The sequence below is a fragment of the Engystomops pustulosus genome, chromosome 9, assembly GCF_040894005.1.
Source record: "Engystomops pustulosus chromosome 9, aEngPut4.maternal, whole genome shotgun sequence".
NCBI lineage: Eukaryota > Metazoa > Chordata > Amphibia > Anura > Leptodactylidae > Engystomops > Engystomops pustulosus.
In genome coordinates, this window is record NC_092419.1 from 96,331,947 (window position 1) to 96,357,665 (window position 25,719).

General features: G+C 43.9%; 1 protein-coding gene and 1 long non-coding RNA gene across 4 annotated transcripts in view; one reads left to right on the plus strand and one right to left on the minus strand.

The window, feature by feature from the left end:
• Positions 1-25,719, plus strand: part of COL27A1 (collagen type XXVII alpha 1 chain) — a 192,088-nt gene that overhangs the window by 144,607 nt on the left and 21,762 nt on the right. For both annotated transcript variants that reach the window (XM_072124196.1, XM_072124195.1), the window contains exons 30-48: positions 1,854-1,898; positions 1,982-2,026; positions 2,106-2,159; positions 2,917-2,970; positions 4,544-4,597; positions 6,549-6,602; positions 6,952-7,005; positions 8,935-9,042; positions 14,223-14,276; positions 14,366-14,473; positions 14,613-14,666; positions 14,984-15,037; positions 22,026-22,082; positions 22,451-22,504; positions 22,970-23,023; positions 23,197-23,250; positions 23,649-23,702; positions 24,193-24,300; positions 24,378-24,485. In XM_072124196.1, coding sequence (XP_071980297.1) covers positions 1,854-1,898; positions 1,982-2,026; positions 2,106-2,159; positions 2,917-2,970; positions 4,544-4,597; positions 6,549-6,602; positions 6,952-7,005; positions 8,935-9,042; positions 14,223-14,276; positions 14,366-14,473; positions 14,613-14,666; positions 14,984-15,037; positions 22,026-22,082; positions 22,451-22,504; positions 22,970-23,023; positions 23,197-23,250; positions 23,649-23,702; positions 24,193-24,300; positions 24,378-24,485 — 1,227 coding nt within the window. The remainder of the gene's footprint in view (positions 1-1,853; positions 1,899-1,981; positions 2,027-2,105; positions 2,160-2,916; positions 2,971-4,543; positions 4,598-6,548; positions 6,603-6,951; positions 7,006-8,934; positions 9,043-14,222; positions 14,277-14,365; positions 14,474-14,612; positions 14,667-14,983; positions 15,038-22,025; positions 22,083-22,450; positions 22,505-22,969; positions 23,024-23,196; positions 23,251-23,648; positions 23,703-24,192; positions 24,301-24,377; positions 24,486-25,719) is intronic.
• The window catches only part of LOC140077213 (uncharacterized), a 45,696-nt gene continuing 41,020 nt past the window's right edge, over positions 21,044-25,719 (minus strand). For both annotated transcript variants that reach the window (XR_011849730.1, XR_011849731.1), the window contains one exon: positions 21,044-21,419. This is a non-coding gene — a long non-coding RNA (uncharacterized lncRNA). The remainder of the gene's footprint in view (positions 21,420-25,719) is intronic.

Genomic DNA, 25,719 nt, shown 5'->3' on the forward strand with positions numbered 1-25,719 from the left:
ACACTTATCCTGAACAGCCAATCAGAATGCCTCCTGTATGACTACCCACGGCGAATTGCACCTGCTACATGAAAGGCAACGGCAGAGAATACTGCACAGAGTCTGATTTGTTTTTAGACTGATTTATAAGTATAGACAGTAGCCAGACAAAATAAGGAGGCAAGTATAGTATCTCTTCCCATGTGCGGCAGTAAATTTTAAATTCCAGCCCGGGTGGGATGGTGCAAAATTTGCATTATCCATGACAGAGCAGATCTTGCGTTCCCTCATTAGGGAGGGGTCTGTGTATAGAGGACAAGGTGGGGGTCTCCCAGCTTCCTGTTCCCACAGAGGTGTTGTTCTTTGTCATTGACTTGCTAAGCCGTACGCAGACAGTCTGTATGATACCATGATGCATTCAGGTTGACTGAGTAATGCTGGGGACAAGCAACTTTATCCATTGCAATAGTCACCCCTGACCCCTAGAACACACACTGACTATACTCTGTACTTACCGGCTCTGCTGCATCATATGGCAACATCCATCATTCAAGTTTGACTCTGAGCCATAAGTAAAAGAGGGCTCTGGTCTAAAAGTATCGTTACAACACAACCCCAGTGTGATTAATTAAAAAAATCCAAAATTGAAGTCCCTTTTCTGTATGACTTTATCAGCCTCTCACATCCTTCTGGAGACATTTTAACAAAACTTTGTTGTGGATTGAGCAGAGCTCTGTGAAGGTCCCGCCACCAGACTTCAATTAGTGGTTGGTTCCTGGACCACTGCACACCCTGATTATTTTCTTTTGTAGCCATTCAGTTGTAGATTTGGATCATTGTCAAGTTACATGACCCAGTTTCTGCCAAACTTAAAGTGAACCTGCCATCAGGTTTTCACTATTAAACCTAATGACAGATTAACATGGAAGTCCCCATTCAGTTTTATATTAAAATTCCAAAGCTCTTATCTCTTATTAAAATTTTTTTTTTTTAAACTAGCAATCACTGTGTGACCCGGCCATCATCTCCCTCAGCTCTCTCTTTCCCCCCTCCCTCTATTCAGCCAAGTCAACGTCTTCCTCTTTCCTCCCTCCCTCATTTCCTCAGGGAGAAGGAAATGAGGGAGCTCAGAGAGGCGTGCCTTTGACGCTGCTTTTTATTTTTCATTGGTTTATTAAAGATATAAACTATGGATTTTTATTTTATAGAGGCCATTCATCTTACTCATTGACTGCAAAGTGCCCAAGTCCTGAGGCTGCAAAGCAAGTCCAAATTATTTCCTCTATCAGCAGATGCTGTGAAGTGTGAAAGTGCTGAAATTTCACCTTGACCATTATCTGTCCAAAGTACATTGTTCCAGAAATCTTGTGGTTTGATCACAATTTGGCCGATTTAATCAGTATGGCGCCATGTATTCTTTAGGAAGCAGATACTTGTTCAGTCTTTTTCTAATTGTCACTAGCATTCAGGGTTTGGTAACACGTACAGCTAGCACTGCTCTTACAAGTGCTCAGGGAAATAACATTATAATCCTTCCCAAATTAATGGGATTTTTGTTTTCTCCTTGGTATCGTGTCAACACACCTAATGGCTTCAGCCTAGCAACCTGCCATAACTTCTGCTTTTATAAAAACGGTCACACTTTCTGATGGTAAACTAACCAACGGCTGACATTTACACAGTTAATCGCTATGGTATGAGTAACGGTGCGCTTCATTTTTCACACCTAGCTTGTGTATTAAGACCCAGTGTTTGCATTTTTTCATAATTGGAAAACTTTTCCTGCTAGTATCAAGTGGCATAACTGTGCATGAAATATTTCAGCCCACGACAGATATGAGGTAATGTTCACCTGTTACTTACCTTTCTCACAGGGACCTCAAGGAGTGCGCGGTAAAGAAGGACCAGTGGGGCAACAGGTATGTAATACATAGAAAACACAAACTTGTGGCACAGGATCATTGTACATGAGATACTCACATGAAGGTATTTGTACATTCAGGGCAAGATGGGAGAGAGAGGACCTGTTGGGCCACGAGGTTTTACAGTAAGTGATTGCATAGGGACGTTCACTTTGATCTCTTCTTACTTACTGCCATTCACACTATTTGTTGTTCTTATACTAGGGTATTCCAGGACCCTCTGGTTCCACTGGGGAAAAAGGAATTGCAGGGAATCCGGTAGGTAATTTGTAGTTGCTCTTGTCCTACCTTTGGACAGATATCATACATACTGTATATACTGCAAGTCAAAAATTGGGAATAACTGGGTCACTGCAATGGTAAATTGTTAGCAAAATAAAGAGTACATTGACGCTTGTTTGCTGCTGCTTTTCCACCGTGGACCTTCTACAACAAAATCCACAGCTAAGGTCCAGTTCACACCTTTCAGTTCCCTTTTATTGCACCCTCTGTTACCTACCTTTTATGCGTCTATTAATTATATTGGGGAAAAATGTGAAGGCTTTTTGCTTTTAATTATGAAACGTCTAAAGCAGGGATACCACTCAACTTCTAGGGGTCGCACCAAAAACCAGCACTGTACATACACAAAAATCACAACAGTACAGCACAAAATGCCGCCCCCCACCACCCCGAAACCGAAAGGTATTTGTACAATATTTAATATAGACCCCCAGAGCAGAATACAAACACAGTGCACAAATCATATGGTAATATGAATAATGGAAATTGTTCAAAGCAGATAATAATAATAGACACCCAACCCCCCCCCCCCCCCCCCCGAGCAGATATATAACACTGGAAACCCCCACCCTTCCAGTGCAGACATATAAACCTTGTGGCCAATATCCTTGAATCAATGTCCCTGTACTTTTCATATAAGGGGACATTGATTCAAGGATATTGATTGATCATAGCAGTTGACCAAGTTGCTGCTTCTTTTGGCATTAACAAATGTAATTCTTCCATTTTTCAGGGACCTCCCGGACCACAAGGACCTGTTGGGGCTATGGGTGAAATTGGACACAAGGTATAATGAATCATGCAAATTATTTAATCCTAAACTTGTCAAATATCAACACAATCTATGTTCTTTTTTGGACTGTTGGCCTGAATGTGTAATCTTGCCATATTTTGGGACCCTTAGAATACAAAAACTTTGAGCCCGCGCCATCCTAAGGGAAATTTATCAAAATGTGGCGCAGCTGAAAAAGTGGAAAGGTTGCCTACTTGGTCTTGTTTTGCCGCCATCACAGCTTGGTGACCTCTTACTAGAGACTAGAGTCATCTTCATGTGAACACATGGTTGGCTTGGTATGGTCAGAAACATTGTTTCAACATTCTTCAGTTTATCCAAAATAATCTCAACAAAATGAATGTTAAAACCATTATAAACTCATTACATTCTAGAAGTTCAGCCCAAAAAGGCAATTTGGGGTCAAGAATGAAATTCTGGCTCAGAGTTTTGGCTTGAAGACAACATATATAAACTTCCCTCTGTAACTGAGGAATACAGATAGGATGAGAGCCCATGTAGTGAGCTGGGTAGGTCTGGACCTCATGTCTGGGTAAAGGTTGAACTGTTCCATTTCTGAAAATGCCGACCTTAATGGGTCAAATCTTGTAGACTTCATAAAGCGACCTACGCCTTCCGCAATGTGTATTGCTGGGGGAAAACCATCTCTTGTTATAAGGGGCATCTTTAGCGCTTGCTTCCCGGAAAATTGAAGAAGGTGGGAAGACGACATTGTGATATTGAGGACCAGTTCTCAGGATCAGATCAGTGGGGGCTGACCCCGGAGCTCCCCCAGGTCAGCACAGTGTTTCGGCAAATACTTTGGCCTTTTTATTGCAATGAGTTGGAGCCCAGCGATCTGATATTGGAAGGCCATTGATAATAAACTCTTATCAGAGGTTTCAGGAAGCCTTTTCAGCACTGGAAGTTATACAAAGGACAGGGTCTGAAGCAGATGGCTCGCTGCACTGTATTGCATCTATGCTAGATGATTGTCTCCTACTCTGGTGGATGGAAGCTGAGCTTTTTTTAGTGTTCGAACCCATTTGCTCTGGCTCTGTCCCTTGTATACCTTCCGATGCCCCGAGGCCTGGAATAGCTGGAATGGGAATGTTGGCATCCCACCCATCTGATACTAATAATCTGATGATGGCTCAGCCCTGAGTTCGGAAAACCTTTTTAACAGAAATCAATATTTAATGGAAGTTTACATTTGGGCCACAACTAAAGAACATGACCTCTACACAAATATTCTGACAAGGATACTTCAAAGTATATCATTTCAACAACTTATCAGCAAGTAATGAAACACATATGGCAGTGCACTTCCGTTTGTTCATTTGTTTGGGTTGTGAGTAAATCATCCTGGATAGACCAATAGTGGATATATGAGGACCATAAAGAGGGTATCCTGGCACCCCACAAAACATGACTAGGATTTATAGTTTAAAAATTCTTCTATTACACAACAGTATTTCATTTAGTCAGTGCAAAATCATGAAGAGTATAAGTTTCAGTCCATTGTGAGAGAAGGACTTTATGTAGATCATAATGTGTGATGCATTTTACTATCTGCCTTTCCTTGTAGGGACCTCCAGGGGCAAAGGGAGAACCAGGACCACCAGGTGAACTAGGAATGAAGGTGAGTGATCTCCCATATCAGCCAGCATTCCTGATGGCCAAGTTATACCAACTATGTTCATCCTATATAAACTGGAACTATGGTGTATTGGTAGTAGGATATCGCCAAGGTATAATAACAGCAGCTCATTGCCTCTATACAAAAAAAAAACTGTTTTGTGTAGACATCTTATGTGCAGGTAAGGTAGAGTAGAGTAAGGGCAGATTCACAGTGATCAGTCAGTGATCATGGACCGTAAGAAGTGCAGTGTTACACACAGACCGCTCTGCCGGGGACTGAACTCCATGCATAATATTGATATATGATGAGTTCAGTTCCCAGTGGTCCATAGTACTCTTCACGGTCTGTGGTTCACGGACCGACAGCAGTCAGGCTAATTTGCATAATTTTTAAACCCATAATTGCATAATTTTTAAAATAAAAACCAGGGAATAACAAGCTAAAAGAAAAGCAGATCCTGCCAGAGAGGGTACACACCAGTATGTCAGTGTGCTAGGTTTACAATCCTTGATCCTGGTGGTAGATTTCTTTTAATAGTCCTTTAGGCACACACAGATCAGCATAGGAGCTGTAAACTATAAACATTAGGGTATTTTTAATGACTCTTTGCAAAGCTTGATGCTTTGTATTGCAACCTATCCAAAAAGTGTAAATAATTCTTCTGGTCCTGAGACAATTGTGGAGGTGACAAGGGCAGGGGATCCAGAGCTGCTGGTGGCCATGGTGGTGTCCGTCAGATGTATTTTTGGTTTTCACCCAAAGGAATTTTTGCTTTAATGTCGTCCTGTTTATGTTGGAGGCTACATCTTGCAGCTTTCATACTACTTGTTGTGTCTCCATATTTTATGTTGCCCCCGACTTCATTGTTTTTGGCAAGCCATCCTTGGCTTATGACAGACGCTACTGTTCCCCGTTTGTGACAGAGGTGAAACCTAAACCGTCCTCCCCTCATGTCCTTTTCTTTGGGAACAACATCCCATTGATGTGCGCTGTCCTGCCATTCGGAAATGCAAGGCTCACGGTAGCTGACGGCTCCCAGCGGCTGCCAGAGGGCAGCTCTCATCTCAGCAGGACAGAGGACAAGCTCCCTCCATCTCCCTACACTGCACATTTACATGAACGCCATAGCGGGAGACCTCAGGTCCGCTTTGGACACAGATGTCTTTCCCAAGCGTGTTCCCTGTGTCTAACAGCAGTAGTTTGTTTTCTGAACAAAGGGTCAAAACTTTACAAGCAGCAAACCAAGGAGTATTTATAGTATAAAAACAGGAAGAAAGAAAAGTCTGGATTTGGACCTAGGCTTTAAAATAGAAAATTGCATGTAACATGAACCCATGCAGTGTTGAACCCATCCCGAAACTAAAGTCTGCCTCATCTTATTGGGAATTATCTCGGTTTGCAAAGTATTTGTTGACATGCAGTGTTGTTTCTTAAAGGGACACCAAACCTACAAGTGCATAAAACAGTTGCTGATTTCTTTCCCATGTCCCAACACTGCACAGACATGCACACCTGGTCCGGCCGAGCATGCACATGTCATGAATGGAGTCCACTGCCGGACACCACTGGAGAGTCTCATTAGATGCTATCGTTCTTGTCAAGTTTGGCTCACATTATTCCATTGTGAATGGCCATAACCTGAAATTGATAGTAACACACTTGAACATTTAACCACAAAATATTGAAGAACTCTAGACTTTCCTGGCCTGTGAAGTCACATCATTATGTCATATGGTCCAGCTCTGTCCTATTAAACTGAAAGGGGCTAAGCTGCAGTAACCAGCTCAGCCACTATATCACACTGGGATGTGGACAACCTATACAAAGGTTTTAGTTTATCAGAGTCTGCATCCCAGTGCACCCCCTTTAATTAAGGGTTCCTGCAGAACCTTCTGAATCAATGATGAGATGACAGGAGTGACACTAATCACCTCTATATTTTCCTCATCAGGGAGATATTGGTCCACTGGGAATCCCAGGAGAACAAGGTCTCATCGGACAGAGGGTGAGTATACACATATATTATATGGCATGTGATATAAGTCTCCCTGTATCCTGCCCCTGCACCACCTCCCTGTTATTGGACGCACTATTTGGATGGACTATTTTTTGTTTGTTTTCAGATTTTGTGTGTAGATATTGGCTTTGTGTATCATATCTGTTTCCACTGAGGATTTTCCTGCTACATGTGGATGAGATTAGTTTTTCTTCCGATCTTATTGTTACTATACAGTAAATATACTGTGGTGTATACATCCTGTGCGGCCATGCTCTATACTCATTCTGCCTCCAGGAAAACCCTCCTCCTGAGTGCGGTCACTGTGTTACATTTATATTTGCATCTGTGTCTGCAGGGGGAACCAGGACTTGAAGGGGACCCCGGGTTGATGGGCCCTGACGGACTGAAGGTGAGAGTTCACATTACGGATGGAGCATGGGGATGCATTATTTTGGGAGGCCAGGTGCTTTCACTCACTCAGACATTTGGTTTTACAGAAACCCACATCCACTGGAACTGAAACACTGGAATCTACAATCCCCTTGTGATAATACACACACACATGCAGATGTTTTCTTATCTTACTGACTAGTCTATATGGACATGTGTGATAACAATAGAGTCCTGGAATGGCATCACACAAGTACTGAAATGAGTCAGAACGCTGACAAAGACATTTTAAAATCGGGATAGCATAGGCTACTGGGACCTGTCACCCGCTAAAAATTGCATTCCTGGTGACAGGTTCACTTTATGGCAACTATTTTTCTCAGACTATGCCTACCGTAGCTTTCATACTAGGATTACACAATGTATAGAAACCTCGATACTTCTTCAGAACGGTTCAATACCATTTTTCTGTCATTTTCGGTACTGAATGACTTGTGCTGTTGTACAGACTCATAGTAGCTGTCTGTGGGAGAAGCCGCAGAGGACATATCAGGCAGGGAATGCCTTATTTAGATGTATCGGCCGGGAATCCTTTATATGTATGTGTCAGGCAGCGGCAGAGCAGGGACCACATCATCAGGGAAATCCCATCATCTGTCCGTATATGTTATTTGTACATCTCCCAGGGCTTCCCCTGATACAAGGCCTCTAAATTATTTCATGCTGTTGAATTACCGTATATACTTGTGTATAAGCCGAGTTTTTCAGCACAAAAAAATGTGCTGAAAAACGTCCCCTCGGCTTATACACCAGTCAGTCAGTCAGTAAAAATTACTTAAAAAAAAAAAAAACTTATATACTCACCCTCCGGTGGCCCCTATGCGCAGCGCTGCTCCCCCGATGTCCGTGCGGCTCGTCTTCAGGTTTCTGCGCCCGTCTTCTTTCTCCTGCAGGGCGCCGCCATTGTTTTACCCCCGGCGGCGCTCAGCAGAAGAAAGAAGACGGGCACAGGAGCCGGAAGACGAGCCGCGCGGACATCGGGGGAGCAGCGCTGCACATATATACTCACCCTCCGGTGGCCCCTAAGTTTTTTTTTTTATGCTGGGGGCAGTGCTGTATAATGCTGGGGGCAGTGCTGTATAATGCTGGGGGCAGTGCTGTATAATGCTGGGGGCAGTGCTGTATACTACTGGGGGCAGGCTGAGGTGGCTGTATACTACTGGGGGCTAGCTGTATACTACATGGGGGCAGGCTGGCTGTATACTACTGGGGGCAGGCTGTGTACTACTGGGGGCAGGCTGGCTGTATACTACTGGGGGCAGACTGTGTACTACTGGGGGCAGGCTGAGGTGGCTGTATACTACTAGGGGCAAGCTGTATACTACTGGGGGCAAGATGGGCGGGATGTATACTGCTGGGGGCAAGATGAGCTGGCTGTATACTACTGGGGGTAAGGTGGGCTGGCTGTATACTACTGGGTGCAGGCTGTATACTACTGGGTGCAGGCTGTATACTACTGGGGGCAGGCTGTATACTATAGGGGGCTGGCTGGCTATATACTGGTGGGGTCTGTGACCAATGCATTTCCCACCCTCGGCTTATACTCAAGTCAATAGGTTTTCCCAGTTTTTGGTGGTAAAATTAGGGGCCTCAGCTTATACTGGGGTCAGCTTATACTCGAGTATATACGGTAAATATTATTTTTGTCTAGATGGGATTTGAATTCACCACCTCCACACTCCTCCTTCTATAGAGATACATGACACACAGATCTATGACACATGCTCAATGCACAGTGCCGCGCCACACCTACAGGTGACATCTGGTACTGCAACTCAGCTGTGCTGCACTGTTTTTGGAGAAACCAACCAAGTCCTGAACAACCCCTTTAATAAATATAAAAATATCTGATTATAAACTAATCTGTGTTTCTTATATGTGACAATAGGGTGAAAAAGGCGAGCCCGGACCTGATGGGGAGAATGGAGAGAAGGGGGCTGTCGGCTTGGTAGGAAAAGACGGAGCTCCCGGTGGGAATGGAATCCCAGGTGTCAGAGTGAGTACTCGTAGCGATACATCTAAATACAGGTGACCTGACACTAGTTTCTAGCACAGGGAAGGTGCAGACAGCACAGCAGCAGTAATGTCTGGCTCTGTCTCCTCTCCATGCAATGCATGTGATCCATGAGATGCCAGGGGATTATGATTTATGGGGCTGTCAGAGCCGGATCATTATTATTGTTTATGCTAATTTCTCTTTAAATCTTCTGCATGCTGTGTGTAATCCATCTCCAGCGGAGATCTGGATGACTATTAATGACTTGAGGGACAGCAGACGGTCCGGGGGCCACACTACATGGTTTCATCCAGCCCCACACTGCTGAAAGACGAGTAACATCTGAAGTGGACATCACAGCATTTCACAGCTGTAGTGATATTACACATAATCTACCAGAGCAGCTGGGTACCCCTCCCCTTCTGCCCAATAACCCTCCAAACATCTGCAGTGTTTTTTGTCCATCCCATTGTCCATTGCGCGCAGCCATTCACACGCCTAAGCTCTGTAAACTTGCAAATTAAAAGTAGTTTTACTTGGCAGCAACGCAGGATGATCTAAATCTGCTCGGTGCCCAGGACATAGTTGTAAAAATTGTTTATTGCAATTCTGCTGATTATATGTATGTTTCTTAGCATGCAGAGACCTAAAGGAAAACGACCCCCCCCCCCCTATCATCAGAAAGGTCACATCACCCACGTCCTTATAATGTCCTGTGATCACTTATATTATCCAGACCAAAGCCAAATTATTGCTAGTCTTTTCTGTAACTATTGTTTAGAGACCTCCGATTCCCTCAATGACGGCTGCGGAGCTAAACATTTATTTAAGTGGAGCTTTGTGTGATGGTAAATGATTATATAAAACAAAGTTGATAAAAACTGAGCAAAAACACATAACGGGTAGTACAGAAAATAAACAGGAAAAGTTATTAGAGCTGCTGCAGAATAAAAGGCAGTCATTTGACTTAAAGGGGTATTTCGGGAATATGTACGTATGATACAAAAACCCATAATGCTATAAATAAATAACAAAACTCAATGTCATTAGTGACAAAATGGAGCTTAAATAGTTTGATTTTATGATTCACAACATTTTATGGCCTCTAAAGTATGTGGAGTTATCACCAAGATGGCCGCCACTGGAAACTACAAGTCCCATGATCCTTTAGTTCTCAGTAACTCCTCCTCCCTCTTATGCTCTGCTCCCGGTGATGATGTAACAGGTTTACTTGCTCTGTTACCATAGTAACTGCCATCACCACTATACTGGCCACACTGGATGCACAGCAACCAACCGACTACAGCCAAAAAGAGTGGTGATCACATGACCTGCCCTGGCAGGTGCAGGACATGTGATGTGAACATGTGACCAGCGGCCATCTTCAGTCCTGTGTCTTCTCCGTGCAGAGGAAATCAAAAGACTTATTAAAGGGCCGATAGCATTTTAATTCTTCATTACAGGGTATGGTAAAAAAACATTTTTCTGCTAAGGGGAGCAAAATTTTAAATAACTAATTACATATTAGCTTATATTTTAAGGACCCATGTGTATATGAATTATGCTGATTCCTGGAATACCCCTGTAAGCCCACTTTTGGCAGCTACAATATAGTGGTTATTGTGATGTATTGTGTATTGCACTGCAGAGCAGTATACAACCATCATACTGACCTGCAAAACCCCCACAATCTCCAGCAAGGCCAAATCCTACTATTATTGAGCAAGCGGGGGCTTCCAAAATGGCACAGTATGATGTCATCTGGCCTTTCTTCACCACAGATCTAATCTTTACAGGCCCCAGTGTTAAAATACAGACACAGCAAATACAGAATAACTTCCCCCTGAGTGCACGGCACACACCCCTGTACATACAGATAGGCTACTACTATGGGATTCACATCATCATTACCAGAGTCTCAGTACCTAAGCTGCTATAACTTCTGCAGTACCACACAGTAGGTGATATAAAGAATGCAGGGGGTGCTCTACTTAGGCCTGATTCTCTCTATGAAAATAACTCACCCATGGATCACTAGAACAAGGGCCCCAAGCTCCCAGTTCAGCTTCATTGCGATCAAGCAAGTGTGCTGCCGCTCTATTTAATGTCTATGGAGCAGATGGAAATGGCCAAGTCCTCTGCTTGGCGGCTCAGTCAGTCCCATTTGATATTGAATAGAGCAGCTGGGCTTATGCCCGATCACCACTGGTTTTCTCAGGAAGGAGCAATGTGGGGTGTGGGACCCCACAAATCTAATGTCTTTCTGCACACTGGGGGGGGAGGGGGGGTCAGAATTATCATGTGTTCTACAGATAACTTGGGAAATATGGAAGTCACAGAGTTAAATATCCGTCTGCTCTGTCCACAATCAAGCCAGCTGGCGCCAGGGCTAGCGCTCAGTTCCAGCAGCTCTGTAGAGTGATTTTTTGGTCTCAGGACAAGCCAGAGAATGGGTATCAGTTCCAGGAAAGTCATCCTAGAGTGTGTGAGAAATCAGAGCCTGCTTTTTGGAATCAGTCTCCTACAAGCAAACCCGCTCCAAGATGTAATAATCAGGGTGCTCAGAGGGTGTGACTGGCGAGCACCTTACGCGCTGTGGACATGTACATCATCAGTGACTTTCACTAAGAGCTTTAGCTTTGTGGTGTCACTGTGTCTTGATCGCCTTCCTGTTACTTGCCAGAATCTGTCAATGGTTTGGCCCAAGTGGCCGTAACAATTGCTGCTTTTTAAGAACCGTAACTGTTTATTTCAATTGTTCTGTAACCGTCAAGCACCAAACAAACAAGAGTGATGAACGCAGCCAGATTATGGCCGTGCTACATTTACCAGGACAACTGTGCCAGCTACTAAGAAGCTGACGCTTATTCTGTCTTGCCTTTGGGCACCTGGATATGAATGTGGTGCCCATATACAAATGCCCACGGACAAGAGAAAATATGCAACACAAAACTATGATTAAAAAGCATTGCCCGCGTGGTTCCATTCTGTGGCTGCAATGTTAAAAAAATTCAGTTTGTAAACTTATAGGCAAATCACCTGATGTGTGTCCAATGATAGTAATGGGGTCCGATATATGCAGTGGTCAATGCATTGCCCTGCCACCTTGTCCCTGGATGACAGGTCTTACTACTAGGACATGCTACTGTGTGGAACATTGAGAGAGAGCTCTGTTACATCCTGTTACATTTGCACAGTCTATCCCATGTATGTATCTGATCACATGAAATCACTGCAGCCTCCATGGAGGATGGGAAGGAATAGAAGTCCTTGGAGACTACTGTGATCATGCCATAATACTGCCATGTCCTCATATACATACATGGGGTACACGTTCCAAAAGTAAATGGATAAAGGACCTTAAATGACATTACCCTGGTCACATGATATGCTGAGAAAAGGCACAGGACATGGGGAGGAGTAGATGGGAGAGCTCAGCAGGTCAGGGCACGCCTTCTCTGATACCAGGGAATATAAGATAAAGCTGATTTTATGTGAATGTAAAGGAAATAATTTCTAGCTAAAATAAGGATGTCGGTCAGTTCATAGGGCTCTATAGGAACCGGTCATTGGCTGTACATGTGAAAATGTGGTGACAGGTTCCCCTTTAAGAAATTAGTGTTACAGACTGCAACAAATGATCCATTATCAAGGTATCATAAGGGTGTTTGTTATTATTCTAGTCTAACTAGTCATAGGACTCAAAAAATTGGAAGGGATATTTATATAAATAATCGTAAAAATAATAAGTTTTATGGGAATGATTAAGATTAGAAAGTTGTGTTATAGTATAGTTATAAATAGTTATAGTCCTATAGATGTGAATGTATAAGTAACCAGTCATAAGCACCATCACTGCATTCACATGGGGCACTAGGGGGCTCCAATTACTATGATTGCTGGGGCTCAGATCCCGAGTGATTTGGATCCTTATCCCGTATACTGTGGATTTTCCATAAATGTTATTTGTAGGAATACCCCCATTAAATCTGTAAATGGTTACTATATAGTTAATAGCCCCCACACTTAAGAATGTCGGGTCAGTCCAAAGATAGGATGCTGAGATTAGTAATCCAAATCCCCTCTGAATCAACCGGGATAGGTCACAGGCCTTCCTCTGTTCACATAGGCCGGAAACAATCCTTTGGAGATTTTGGCAGTGGTCGGGCACAGCCATGGCAGCCATAGTGTCAAGTGATTCCTGTGTGTCTGGCAGCTTCTCTGCAGCGTCAGAATGAGTCCAATAGCAATACATACACATTCGTAACCGCAGCCAAGTCACAGTGAATTAATAGACTTTGAGCTATTGTCTGGATTACATATGTAACGTAGTCTGTGTGCCAAAAATGTGCAATGTTGAATTTGTAGCAAAGTGTATCACTCTATAATAGATTTGCAGAGTGCTGTATACACGGGTCCTCTAGCTATATGGCAAATATCACCTGTGCCTAAGGGGATGAGCTTCACAAATACAATGTGGATGGTATTGTGTGCACAGCTTGTTCTATTCGGAACAGGAAATACTGCGAGTATGGACGGGGTAGCCTGAGCCTAGTGATGGGACTTGCCACCAATGCAGGTGTATTCACATGAATGGAATTGAGGTGCAGCTCTGTGTAGTATCTATCCAATCAGCAGTGATTGTGCGGTGCCACGCTCCCAGTCACGGCTGTGCCACGCTTCCAGGTGCGGCACCACACTGCCCGGCCATAGACAGCCGCTGTCTCCTTTACTTCAGTCTTGGGAGTCGGGCACAGGACTGAATATGCTTCTCATAAATCTGCAGTGTGTAAAGTTCAAGAGGAGCCCTCATAATCCTTCCAATTTCCTGCCCCCTGCCCATTGTATGTTGTACAGGGGCACAAGTCAATGTTTAATACATGGAGACATTTCTGTGTCTGTGGGAAGGAATGTTCTGTGGTTTGCTCCATCTCCGCTCGTCTTGTCTTAATTTGGTTTTTCTTTTGTTTTTTTTTTACTGCATTAAGGTTTCCGCTCACTATACAAAGACTTCCCTGGCACTGACACCTAAATATATATATAAAATATACAGGTGATCAGGAACATAGGTCCTCTAGCTATATGGCATACACTGTATGATGGGATGAGCTATGTGAACAGGTGAATCTTCTCAGTGGTAGTAGTGTGCCAAATTAACACGCCTTTACTCCTATTTACAGGGAGTGGAGGGGAAACCAGGAAAACAGGGGGAAAAGGGCAAGCCGGGACGCAAGGTAATGCACATGGATGGAAGAAGCACCCAGCATGGGTCATGCCATGATACTGGCTTGTGTCAAGCTGAAATGTTCTACTAATTTTACAGGGAAACAAAGGTATTCAGGGTCACCTTGGAGAAACTGGTCCTCCAGGTAAAACAGGACCACCAGGAAATCAGGGACCCAAAGGAAGTAGAGGCACACTTGGGCCTGTGGTGAGTACAAAACCATTAAAATCTGAGTTATTTCATACAGAGGCTTATAAGTGTTTAATGTATATGACTATAGTTTACATAGAGAAACCCTTAGATTAGAGCCTTATTGACTTTATGTACTGACCTTCTTAACCTCTAGGGCTCTCCTGGCAGGATGGGTGCACAAGGAGAACCAGGAATTCCCGGCTATCAGGTATAATTACTAAAAGGTTTATAAGACTTATATGTTGCGAATGGTTATAAGAGTGCTTGTAAGATGGGTCTTGAATGTGTACATGGAGGCAGCCATATTGGAAGTCAAATATGTAACCACTAGATTGTACAAAAAATTGCAAATGACAACCGGGGTTCCAATGTATTTGGAATCTGGAATGGCCATCTCTTATATGTAGGTCCAATGCAACATGGTCCAGACTCTCTGGAGAATAGATCTTGTTGCTGGCTATGGTAGTATTAACATTGTGCTTGATGGAGAAGTCACCTGACCTTATTCTCTTTGTCTCACAATAGGGACATGCAGGCCCCCCAGGTCCTGTTGGGCCCCCCGGAGTTAAAGGTGAAAAGGTATGTTGATGTTGTTGTTCTTTCCCCAGCCTATGTAGAAATACACAGAAAACTATTTTTTACAGGGGTCTTCCATTGTAGATGATGGTTGTATTATAGTAGTGATATGTTATATCTGTGAATATGATGGCCTATTCTTAGGACAGACCATTGGTCTAAGCCATGACGCCATATTGTTTCTTACATTGTTCCACCTGCATGCTATATGCTTACTGTCAGTGGTGCTGGGTAGATTTATTTTATCTCATTTGAATGGAGCTGCTCTGGACCAAATGAAAAATTCCCTGCATTAGCGTATGGTGCCCCAAAATACAGAGAAATGAAGAGACTGCAGACCTTGCTAGAGCACTGTGGCCCCTTCACACTGCGGGACAAGTCATGCAAATCAGCTCTCCTCAGAAAGAAGGAAACCTGTATAGTGTACTGCTGCCAACACATGGGAGGCACTGGTTTGGCTGTTGTCACTCCACCAACAGGACAAGTATCCTAATTATGAGGCTGGAAATCCCTTGTGTGAAAGGGACTGATGGAGAAAGGACCTTTGTGGTAATTTTCTGGCAGCCATACCCTGAAATAATTGCAATTACTACTGATGTGACAGGAATTGCAATTATTTTCCCCTTTATGCCACTCCTACACCAAGTGTGCGTACCCGGCGGCGGGGTGTTCCTGCCCCACACCTGAGCACTTGCTTTAGCTTTCACTCTGTCAGGAAGCTTAAATGGGGGGAATAACTTCAATTCCCGGTGGTACAAGTTGCGATTATTTCACGGATTGTATGCCACAAAAATGGTGTAAATGCCCCCTGCTGAATGGTATGGCAGTCATTACATTCAGAATGGGAGACATATGACCTGTGACTGGCTGTACGCTGGTAACCCTATAACAATCCCCGGACAACCCCTTTAATGGGTTTGACTTGCAGGTGGCAGTAAAGAGTGTTTTCCTACTACTAAGGCTACATTAACACTGCCGTTGCCCGCCCGCCCGTACCGTACCGGGCAACGGCAGTGCACGAGGAGAGGAGGAGGAGGTGAGCGCAGCTCAGCCCCGCCCCTCTCCATAGAGATACATGGCGCACGGTGCCGTATTACAGGAAAAGATAGGACAGGTCCTATCTTTTTCCCGGGTACGGAGCCGCACGTGTGCTGCACCGTACCGCTCCCGTAGGGCGCCGTGCGCCCATTGCCTTCTATGGGGGACGTATATCGGCCGTATATACGTCCGCCCTATATACGTCCCCCATACGGTAGTGTGAATGTAGCCTAAAGGAGAGATAATGGGGCAGATTTACTTACCTGGCCCATTCGCGATCCAGTGGCACGTTCTCAGCGGTGGATTCGGGTCTTCCGGCGATTCACTAAGGCAGTTCTTCCGTCGTCCACCAGGTGGCGCTGCTGCGCTGAAGTTCACCGGCCTATTCCTGGTGAAGGTAAGTGCGAGTCCCGCAACACTTTTTTAAAGAAAATGCGCCGGTTTTTCCGAATCCGTCGGGTTTTCATTCGGCCACCAACCCCCCACCCCCCCCCATTTCCGTCGCGTGCATGCCGATGCGCCACAATCCAATCGCGTGCGCCAAAATCCCGGGGCAATACAGGGAAAATCGGCGCAAATTGGAAATATTCGGGTAACACGTCGGGAAACCGCGAATCGGGCCCTTAGTAAATGACCCCCAATGTATAACTTTTCCCTGAGTCCAAAAGAAGCAGCAGGACTTTGTATTAATCATCATCGCTGCATGGAAAATATGTTATTTATGAGGTTTCCAGCCAAACTCTTAATCTTTGCTTCATCTGTTAACTCCCTGTCTACAATTTATGTATATTGCAGTGTGAACAGGACTAGATCACCATATTTTGACCACCCTGAATAACAATACCTACTGATAAAGGGTTACAAGTCCTCCCCATATCACCTTAAATTAGCTGCCAGTGAGGTGGAATACCTTAATTACAAACGGTTTTTTTCTGAAATGCAAATTAGCGCTTGTGACTCATCTCTGGTATCACTGACTCCTCTCTTTCTCTCAGGCTGGCAGTGAGCCACGCCCCCTTATTGTGACTGACAGCTCTGTCTCTTTAAATCCCTGCTCTGCCTCCTTGTACTTAGAGCTTTATATGTCTGTAGTTGAATATTAGCAGATGTCGCTAAGTACAGAATGGAAATATTTTGTCAATCTTTTTACACGGTGCCTTGTGTAACATTCATGACATGTGACCAGTTACATCATTGCAGGTCCTTCAGCCTTCTAATAATAGCAAACTGTACACTGCGCCTCAGCCTGAGCAGCAAAAGTGGGCCTCCTACTACAAGAACATTTCTAAATATCTAGAAGCTACAACCTATTATAAGCCACTTTTTATTTGGGGTATCAGTTCTCTGCTATGGGCAGATCAAATAGTGACAGTGATGTAATTCTAGATGACTGTACACACCGAAATGTGGAGGACACAGATTAGGGGAGATTTATTATGTCTACAACAGAATTCTGTCATAATTTCCAAACAAAAGATTGGACACACCTTCTGTTTTCTGTATTTTCCTGACTATAAAAATTATAGATTCACACTGAAGGCATCAAAACAAAATCTGTCTTATATTCTAGGTTTTGCGGTGATTACTGCTTTGCACACTTTTGGCTTCTCTTGATGAGATACAAGAGGTAGTAACCAGGAAAGGTTTTCACATCACAGGTGCCCTGTCAGGTGTAATAAGTGGGATTTCTTGCCATATCGATCTAGTCACCTCTGCTGCGGAGGATAAGAGTCACCTCTGCTGCAGAGGATAAATTCATCTGAGTCGCAGGGTAACAGCAGCTCAGATTAGAGAACAGGTCACTGCCGCACAGAGGTCTAGCAGCAGACACATCTCTACAACAACTGGTAAGAGGAGACTGTGCAGCAGCTTCATGATAACATCGCCGCTAGACCACCACTGCTAAGGACACGCAACAAGCACAAGAGACACAAGGAATGGACATTAGACCAGGGATAATCTGTGCTTTGTCTGACGAGTCCAAATTTGAGATCTTTGGATCCACCCACCGTGTTTTTGTGCAACGCAGAAAAGGTGGACGAATGGACTCTACAGGCCTGGTTCCCACCGTGATGCATGGAGGTGGAGGTGTGATGGTGTGGGGGGCTTGGCTGTTGGGGTTTTATTTTAAATTAAAGGTAAACTGAACCAGTATGGTCACCATAGCAACTTCTATTCCATCCAGTTTGCGTTTAGTTGGACCATCATTTATTTTTCAACTGGACAATGACCCCAAGCACACCTCCAGGCTGTGTAAGGGCTATTTGATCGAGGAGGAGAGTGATTGGTTGCTATGCCAGATGACCTGACCTCTACAGTCACCAGACCTGAACCCAATCGAGATGGTTTGGGGTGAGCTGGACCGCAGAGCGAAGGCAAAAGGGCTAACAAGTGCTCAGCATTTCTGGGAACTCCTTCAAGACTGATGAAGACCATTTCTGGTGACTACCATCAAAAGAAGCCAAGAGTGTGCAAAGCAGTGATCCAAGCAGAAGGTCAAAAGGCGGCTACTTTGAAGAACCTTGAATATAAGACATATTTTCAGTTGTTTCACATTTTTTTTGTTAATGGGGTATTCTCATCTGGGCATTCACATTCAGTTTGATAAATCTTCCATATATAAACATTTCTTCAATTAGAAGTTATTTAAAAAAAATTACCTGTGTGAAGATAATTTCTCATAAATGTAGTCATTTTATCCCTTAGAAACAAGACTGTGTCCTTGGATACGGCCAACTCTGCTGGAGGGATTTCACAAAGACACAAGTGTTTTTTGTATATGAAATGTCCGGGAGTCACTACTCATCCCACAGCCTCCCTGTGGTAATGATCGCTGAAGCCAGGAGGTCAGGCAGGACACAATAGCGCATGTCTGGCCACAGCTGCCCAAATGTGAGGTGGCCGTATCCAAGGAAGCCGTCTCGTTTCTAAGCGACAACATGGCTACATTTATGAGAAATTATCTTCACACAGGAACATTTTTTGTAATAACATCCAATTGAAGAAATGTTTACAAATGGTAGATGAATTGAATTAAATGTGAATACCCAGATGGGAAAACCACTTTAAGTATATAATTCCACGTGTTAATTTATAGCTTAGATGACTTCAGTGTGAATCTACAGTTTTTATAGTCAGGAAAATACAGAAAACTCTTTGAATGAGAAAGTGTGTCCAAACTTTTGGTCTGTACTTTATGTGTGTATATGCAGATTGTCAGTATGGCCAGTTAGGGACATTGTTTCTCCCACCCCAGGATATCAGTCTAGCAGTAGGAGGGAGCACAGGACAGGGCAGACACTCAAGGCATTTCCTTCTCTTTCTTTCCTGTCCCCTTGCTCCCTCCTCACCTCAGCCCCATCTCCTCCAGCAGCTGGAGTCCTGCAGCAGAGGCAGTGTCCGTGAGGAGAGCGGCTTCCCCTGCACACGAGGTGGTAAAGAGTCGGCAGTCTCTGACAGCGGCCCAGAACTGGTGGACCTGATCCTGAGCAGAAGAAGCTCCTTACCCCAGACATTACTCATAGAATTATTACCCCAGACATTACTCATAGAATTATTACCCCAGACATTACTCGTAGACTTATTACCCCAGACATTACTCGTAGACTTATTACCCCAGACATTTCTGGCAGCTGTCATGTAATATTTCCATGGACTCTTTACATTGCAAATATTGGGATTTCTGTTTTGCACATTAGTGGATGGGGAGAGTACAACTCCTGTTGGTTCCTGCACCACTACTACTGACTCCTTCAGCGTCAGAAAATTTAGATAAAATACTAAATCTAGTCATCAGAGACCTGTTCAAGGAAACTTATTAGGCAGTGAATTACAGTAACAGATGCCAACGTGCAGCGTGTAAACCCTGTGCTAACCATTATCCTTTATACCGTACCTGAAAGTTTACCACTTATCATCTAAATCTTATAAAAACAAAGGTCTTGTCTAACACTAAAATGGGATCTTGTTCTTTATACTTTGTAAAAATGGAAAATTGACCATCGATAATACATGGTTCTTATTAAGCGCTGAAGCCGTGTACCCCTGTCTCAGGCTTGTGGTGGCTGAATTTTGTCCGGTCACATATCTGTTCTTATATTGAAATCCTATCCATGCTGTCTGCTTTATTCAGGAACGTGTGTGTCAGCAGATTCCCACCGAGCTGTAAGACTCCCGGCAGATGCGATACATGTTAGTGAGTCAGCTCCATCACTCCTGAGTGCTGACCGCATGAGCTCATGCCTGTAACTATACGGCTCCTCTGTAAAGTCTCGTCTCTTTTGATCGCATTTCCTTGACCTATTTGCGGTCTTATCACCTGGACGCTGTCTGGTTTTGCCAACAACTTAATGCAAGTTCCTAAAACTTCTGACCTCATTTCTGGAATGTAACCATATCAACACGCAAACACTGAAACCTCCAGGCTGCCATTATGGGGTCTATAAGAGGTCCAGCTCATGTGCAGTAAAGCAAGGTGCACTGTATTCTGCTTTAGTGTATAAATGAATTAATGGTTTCCTTTGCAGCAACTTCTCCAGGTCTCTAATGTTACGCTTTAGGTTAGCGGAGCTTAAGGATGTAGAAGACTGTAGTTTTCACTGTGCCGGATAGATGACCCTACATACAAACCTACAGGAAAAGTATGGTAGATGTAGGAAGCTTGTAATGTTACAGATAAACCTACATTGTGGAATAAGACTGTTTTCTATTGATCATGTAGGGCACTAGAGTTATGATGGCTCCCAGGTTGTCCGCCCTGTATATAAGTGCAGGAGAGCAGATGATAGGGATGTAGTCCTATCATCTTTGTTAACCTTGTAGTTTCTGGAATTTCCTTCTCATGCATATAGCCACATTACAGGTCTGTGATACCCCTATAGTGAATTAGACATACTGCATGCTGGGGAAGTACAGTATATGTTGGTACACAAATAGTCTACTGGTCCAAAAATAAGCAGATAATAGCAGGTGCATGGGAAACGCAATGTTTTTCAGTTGTTTTTGCTGACAGAGACCTACCACATCAGGTGTACAAGGTGTCTAGTCATTACAGGACCATTAGAAAGTGGGCACATAAATATAACAGGGATAAGCCTCAGTAATAATAATTCTGTAACCATTTCCAGAATCCAGATAATACAAGTTTTTGAGGAGCAGGCAGCCGTCAAACATGTCGCTCTTCTTCTGTGTGCGCTGACTCAGCGCTATGGTAACCAGTTTGGGCTCAAATATGACTCACGTCTTTGGCTTGGGTTGGAGCGCCGCTTTCTATGAACTCTGAGGCTGGGTCCAGCTGGACTGGGCCGCTCTTCTATTGTTCCTGAGGCCCGAGAGGAGTCTCCTGCATCTGAGAGCAGAGAAATTAGAACAGAGATTACAGAGGAAACCCACCACAGCGATTACTAACAATACAGACCTAGAGACGGGGCTTGTGCTCGGGCATTGGTCATACAGGGTGTTTACATGGAGATGCAATGTAATTGCTGCAGTTCATTTCTTTTCTGGCCTCTATAGTCATCCAGATCATGATTGTGATGTGGTGTGAGAAGTTCCCATCCACTTGGGAGCCTCCAGATGCATGGTTGAAGTCCATGAATGTATCTGTGTGTGGGCCACCAGCCAAATACAACACACCCGTCCTTTCCTATGCTTTGCGCATTTGTAGCTTCAGCTGTTTACTTTCTGGCCCCTCTTCTCTGCATTTTTGCTTGTCACTTCCCATTGCTCTTTTTTCCCCTCATTCATGTAAGCTAAACATAAATTATACATCTCCCTCCCGCACTAGTTAACCATTTGCTGGGTGTATAGAATATGCAGTGTCGGCGATGTTTTGGAGCTACTCTTCTATATAGTGGAATACATGGAGAACATGGAAGGGTTAAATTGCATCACATCATTATTACTGTATCCGTATCATCCTGGTTATGTAATGTATCCTTTTATTTGTTTACAGGGAGAACAAGGGGAGGATGGCAAAACAGAAGGTGCCCCCGGTGCTCCTGGAGATAGAGTAAGACTTATTATCACATTAGTTGTAGGGCCAGATGCCTCTTTACAACCTGCGGGTGGGTCACACACAAACACAGTCCACCTCCAGATCCAAAACTAGTTGCTTGAGGGAGGGCTTGGTTCAGTCTGCCCTGGAGGGTCTTGGAGATGCAAATTTGTTTATACAGGCGGACCCGACCTACAGACAACCCCTCTGCCCACTGTGACCTCCGGTGAAGCTCTCTGGATACATTACTATAGTCCCAGACTGCAATAATCAGCTGTATGGTGTCTGTAATGAAGCTTTATTGATAATCCTTAGTGTTAGATAAATTATGGCTCCACTGTAGAGGAGGAGAATATGACAAATATATTGCCATCACATTTCAGGGGCCTGTTGGTGACCGTGGAGATCGAGGGGAACCAGGAGACCCGGGATATCCTGTGAGTGGATGCACTGATTTTTTTTATTTTTTATGATGTACTTTACCGTCTTTATACTCGTGCGTACTGCAAGGTAGGAGCCAGGCCTGGCCCATTATACTAATGCTGCCTACTGATCCATCCACAGACATCATTTAGTTTTTTCTACATGTCCAAAAGCTGTGATCAATATAAGATATTGGAGCAGCAAAATCTCATTACATTCAGGTCACCACCACTAGGAGGCAGCCTTGTGCATTCATTTATACATTAAAATACTTTGTAGCTGCATGTAGCCACCAGTAGAGGGAGCTCCGGAGTATTAACTATTAGTGCAGACCATTAGGAGTTATCAAAATTCACTTTTCCCTCAGATAACCTCGATAGATGTGCACTGTAAATACATTATTATCTGCTTTCTATCATACAATCTAGTGATTTCATAATTCTGGGAAAGATATTAACCATAATCTACCTAATATACAGGGTCAAGAAGGGCCAGAAGGCCTTAGAGGAAAAGCTGGACAACAAGGCTTACCAGTAAGTAGCTGCCTGCACACATGTGATTCTGCATTGTGGCCAATGATTTACCCTGGAGGATTATTGACTGTATGGGGTATAGGGTACATCCATGGAGCAGGGCAGCACCATGTATAGGTGCCAATGAGATGGATATTTGTGATATACAGAAAACTTTTTTTTCTTTCTTGCAGGGTCATGCTGGACCACGGGGTTTTCAAGGCCTAAAGGGCTCCAAAGGCGCTATGGTAGGTTGTGCAGACGTATCGTTATATATCTATTGTCACTATGATAGTCAATATACTTACATGTTTGCTTCTGTAGTGTCACTCTACTTAGATATGATGACAGGAGGCTTCATCGGCATGTGCAGGGAAATATGTACTGTATTATATACACCATATACAATAATGTCCGTACTTGCCTTGTGAGGGGTCACCTATGATCAATCCTGACAGATTTTCAACATTTTGCAAAAATCTGCTTTGTAAAGTTATGTTTCCCATGTAACCAGAGAGGAGACCTGGAGATTTTTCTCCAGTAACTTGCCAGAACTAGTGACAGAGGATGTGAATCATCATTAATATTGTGCATACTGTAATCGCTGTAGAGGTCATATTCGCTGCTCAATTCACTTCTTTTTTAGGGATTAAAGGGCAAAACAGGAAAATCAGGAGAACCCGGCGCCCGAGGTCCACCTGTAAGTAGAGCTCCTCCAAAGCAAAGCTTCATGCTTGGGTTAGAGCAGTATTCCTGGGGCCTGTGTAATGAGGGAATCTCTACAATCCCCTCTACCTCCCGGAGGACAATTGTCCATATTCCAAGTCAGTGAGGTTATAGCTGTTCCCTTGGTAAGGAAATGCTGCTCTAAATATTTTGGAAAGCCTATGACACGAAATGTAAGTGTCCCTTTCCTGTTATAAGTTCAGTTGTGGACCAGATGCAACTCCCCTCCCAACATACATTTTAGGATCACCTGTTTTATGTATCACTTTGTCCTGCAAGCTGAGATGACAATGTGCTACCTCATTGCATCTATTGAGAATAAATGAATTCCCATATTTTACATCATTATCCTGTTTGTAATAACTCGGCCAGAAGTTGCCATATTGCCCCAGCATGACAACAGCGGTTTATGGCTTGGGTCCACAATTGCTGATGTTTATATCACTGTACTACTTTGTTTTTAGGGAGCAGTAGGAATGGTTGGACCCCGAGGAGTGGTAGGAAGACAAGGCCAAGAGGGTCCCCCAGGACCAGACGGGATACCAGGGAAAGATGGCACCGCTGGCCTGAAAGTAAGTTCTCTGTCCCTATGTAAAACTTTTATGTAAGCAATTAGACAGGATTCCATTAAAATTTTAATCTTTCCTAGGGAGAACAAGGTGATGATGGAGATTTTGGCCCCGATGGCATGTCTGGAAAGCGTGGAAACACTGGTGTGCTAGGATTACCTGGGGCTCAGGGACCAATAGGACTCAGGGTAAGCGCATTGTAGTAGTTAGCACCACTACCCTGGTGGTTGTGTTTGGCTCATATACAGATGATCACTATAATCAAGAGACCTCAGGGAGGTACTTTCAGATTTTGAGACAGAGAGAAAAGCTTGACAATTTGTTATCCATGACCACCTTCCTTCTAAAATCAACTTTTATAATTATGCTAATGACCCTGAGCTAATTTCACCGGAGCCTATCTGTGTTGTAACTTCATAGTTTCACCATCTCCCCCTCCTCCTTTCTACCTCAGCACTTCCCCCTCCCTCTGCCTCACCGCCACCAGAGCCCTTCTGGTCTATTAGCATAATTATACAAGTTGATTTTAGAAGGAAGGAGGCCATGGATAACAATTATAAGAAGCTTACCACAGTCACAGTTCCTGGGCCTTTTGACACAAAATTGTTTGCAGACCATGTACACTTGGTGGCACAATCCCACGGCTGCACACAGAGCAGAGGACGGTGTCTCTGCATTATATAGAAATGTATTGCAGGGACATGCCCTCTGCTGGCTGAACATCCGCACCAGAAGTGTATTTACTATACAGAGGGAACGTCCCTGCATTACATTTCTATATAATACAGGGACTCCCGTCCTCTGTGTGCAGCCCGTGGGATCGTGCCACCATACATTCGTGTGAGTAAATTTATCATACTTGGTTTATCATTCTGGATTTTCATGGTGATTTCCTTTGCGTGTAGAAAGATTTAGGTGTATTCTGACCTCCTGTTCAGCTGTCAATGAAAACTAAGGGTGTGGAAATCTCCCAAGTGATGGGCAGGAAGGGCTGTCCTAATGTATGACATAATGGGATAGGTATACACTCAGTACAAGTGATTTGTCAATTGTACATACTCCCAGTGGTAGTTTATGAAAGTGTCTACCTACAGGCCTCATTTATTGATTATTACTGCTGAAGTTATGTCCGCTCTATCTGCTCAGACACATTATAGGATGTGTTTTATGTTGTTTTTCTGCAGTCTGGATGAGCAGAGTTCAGGATCCAGTATTGTGTCTGTCCGCCTGGTCCAGGTGGAGTAAATCTGACTTGTGTTAAAGTGCAGTGCAGCTATTATCTACTCCTCTGGGCTTCATTCTACACTCTGCCTGATCCTCACAGGTCATGTGACCCGCACAATGCCAGATAGTCATTTGATTCATCTGAATCCTATGGTATTACATTATGCCAAAAGAATCTCATCTGTAGGACTGATCTGT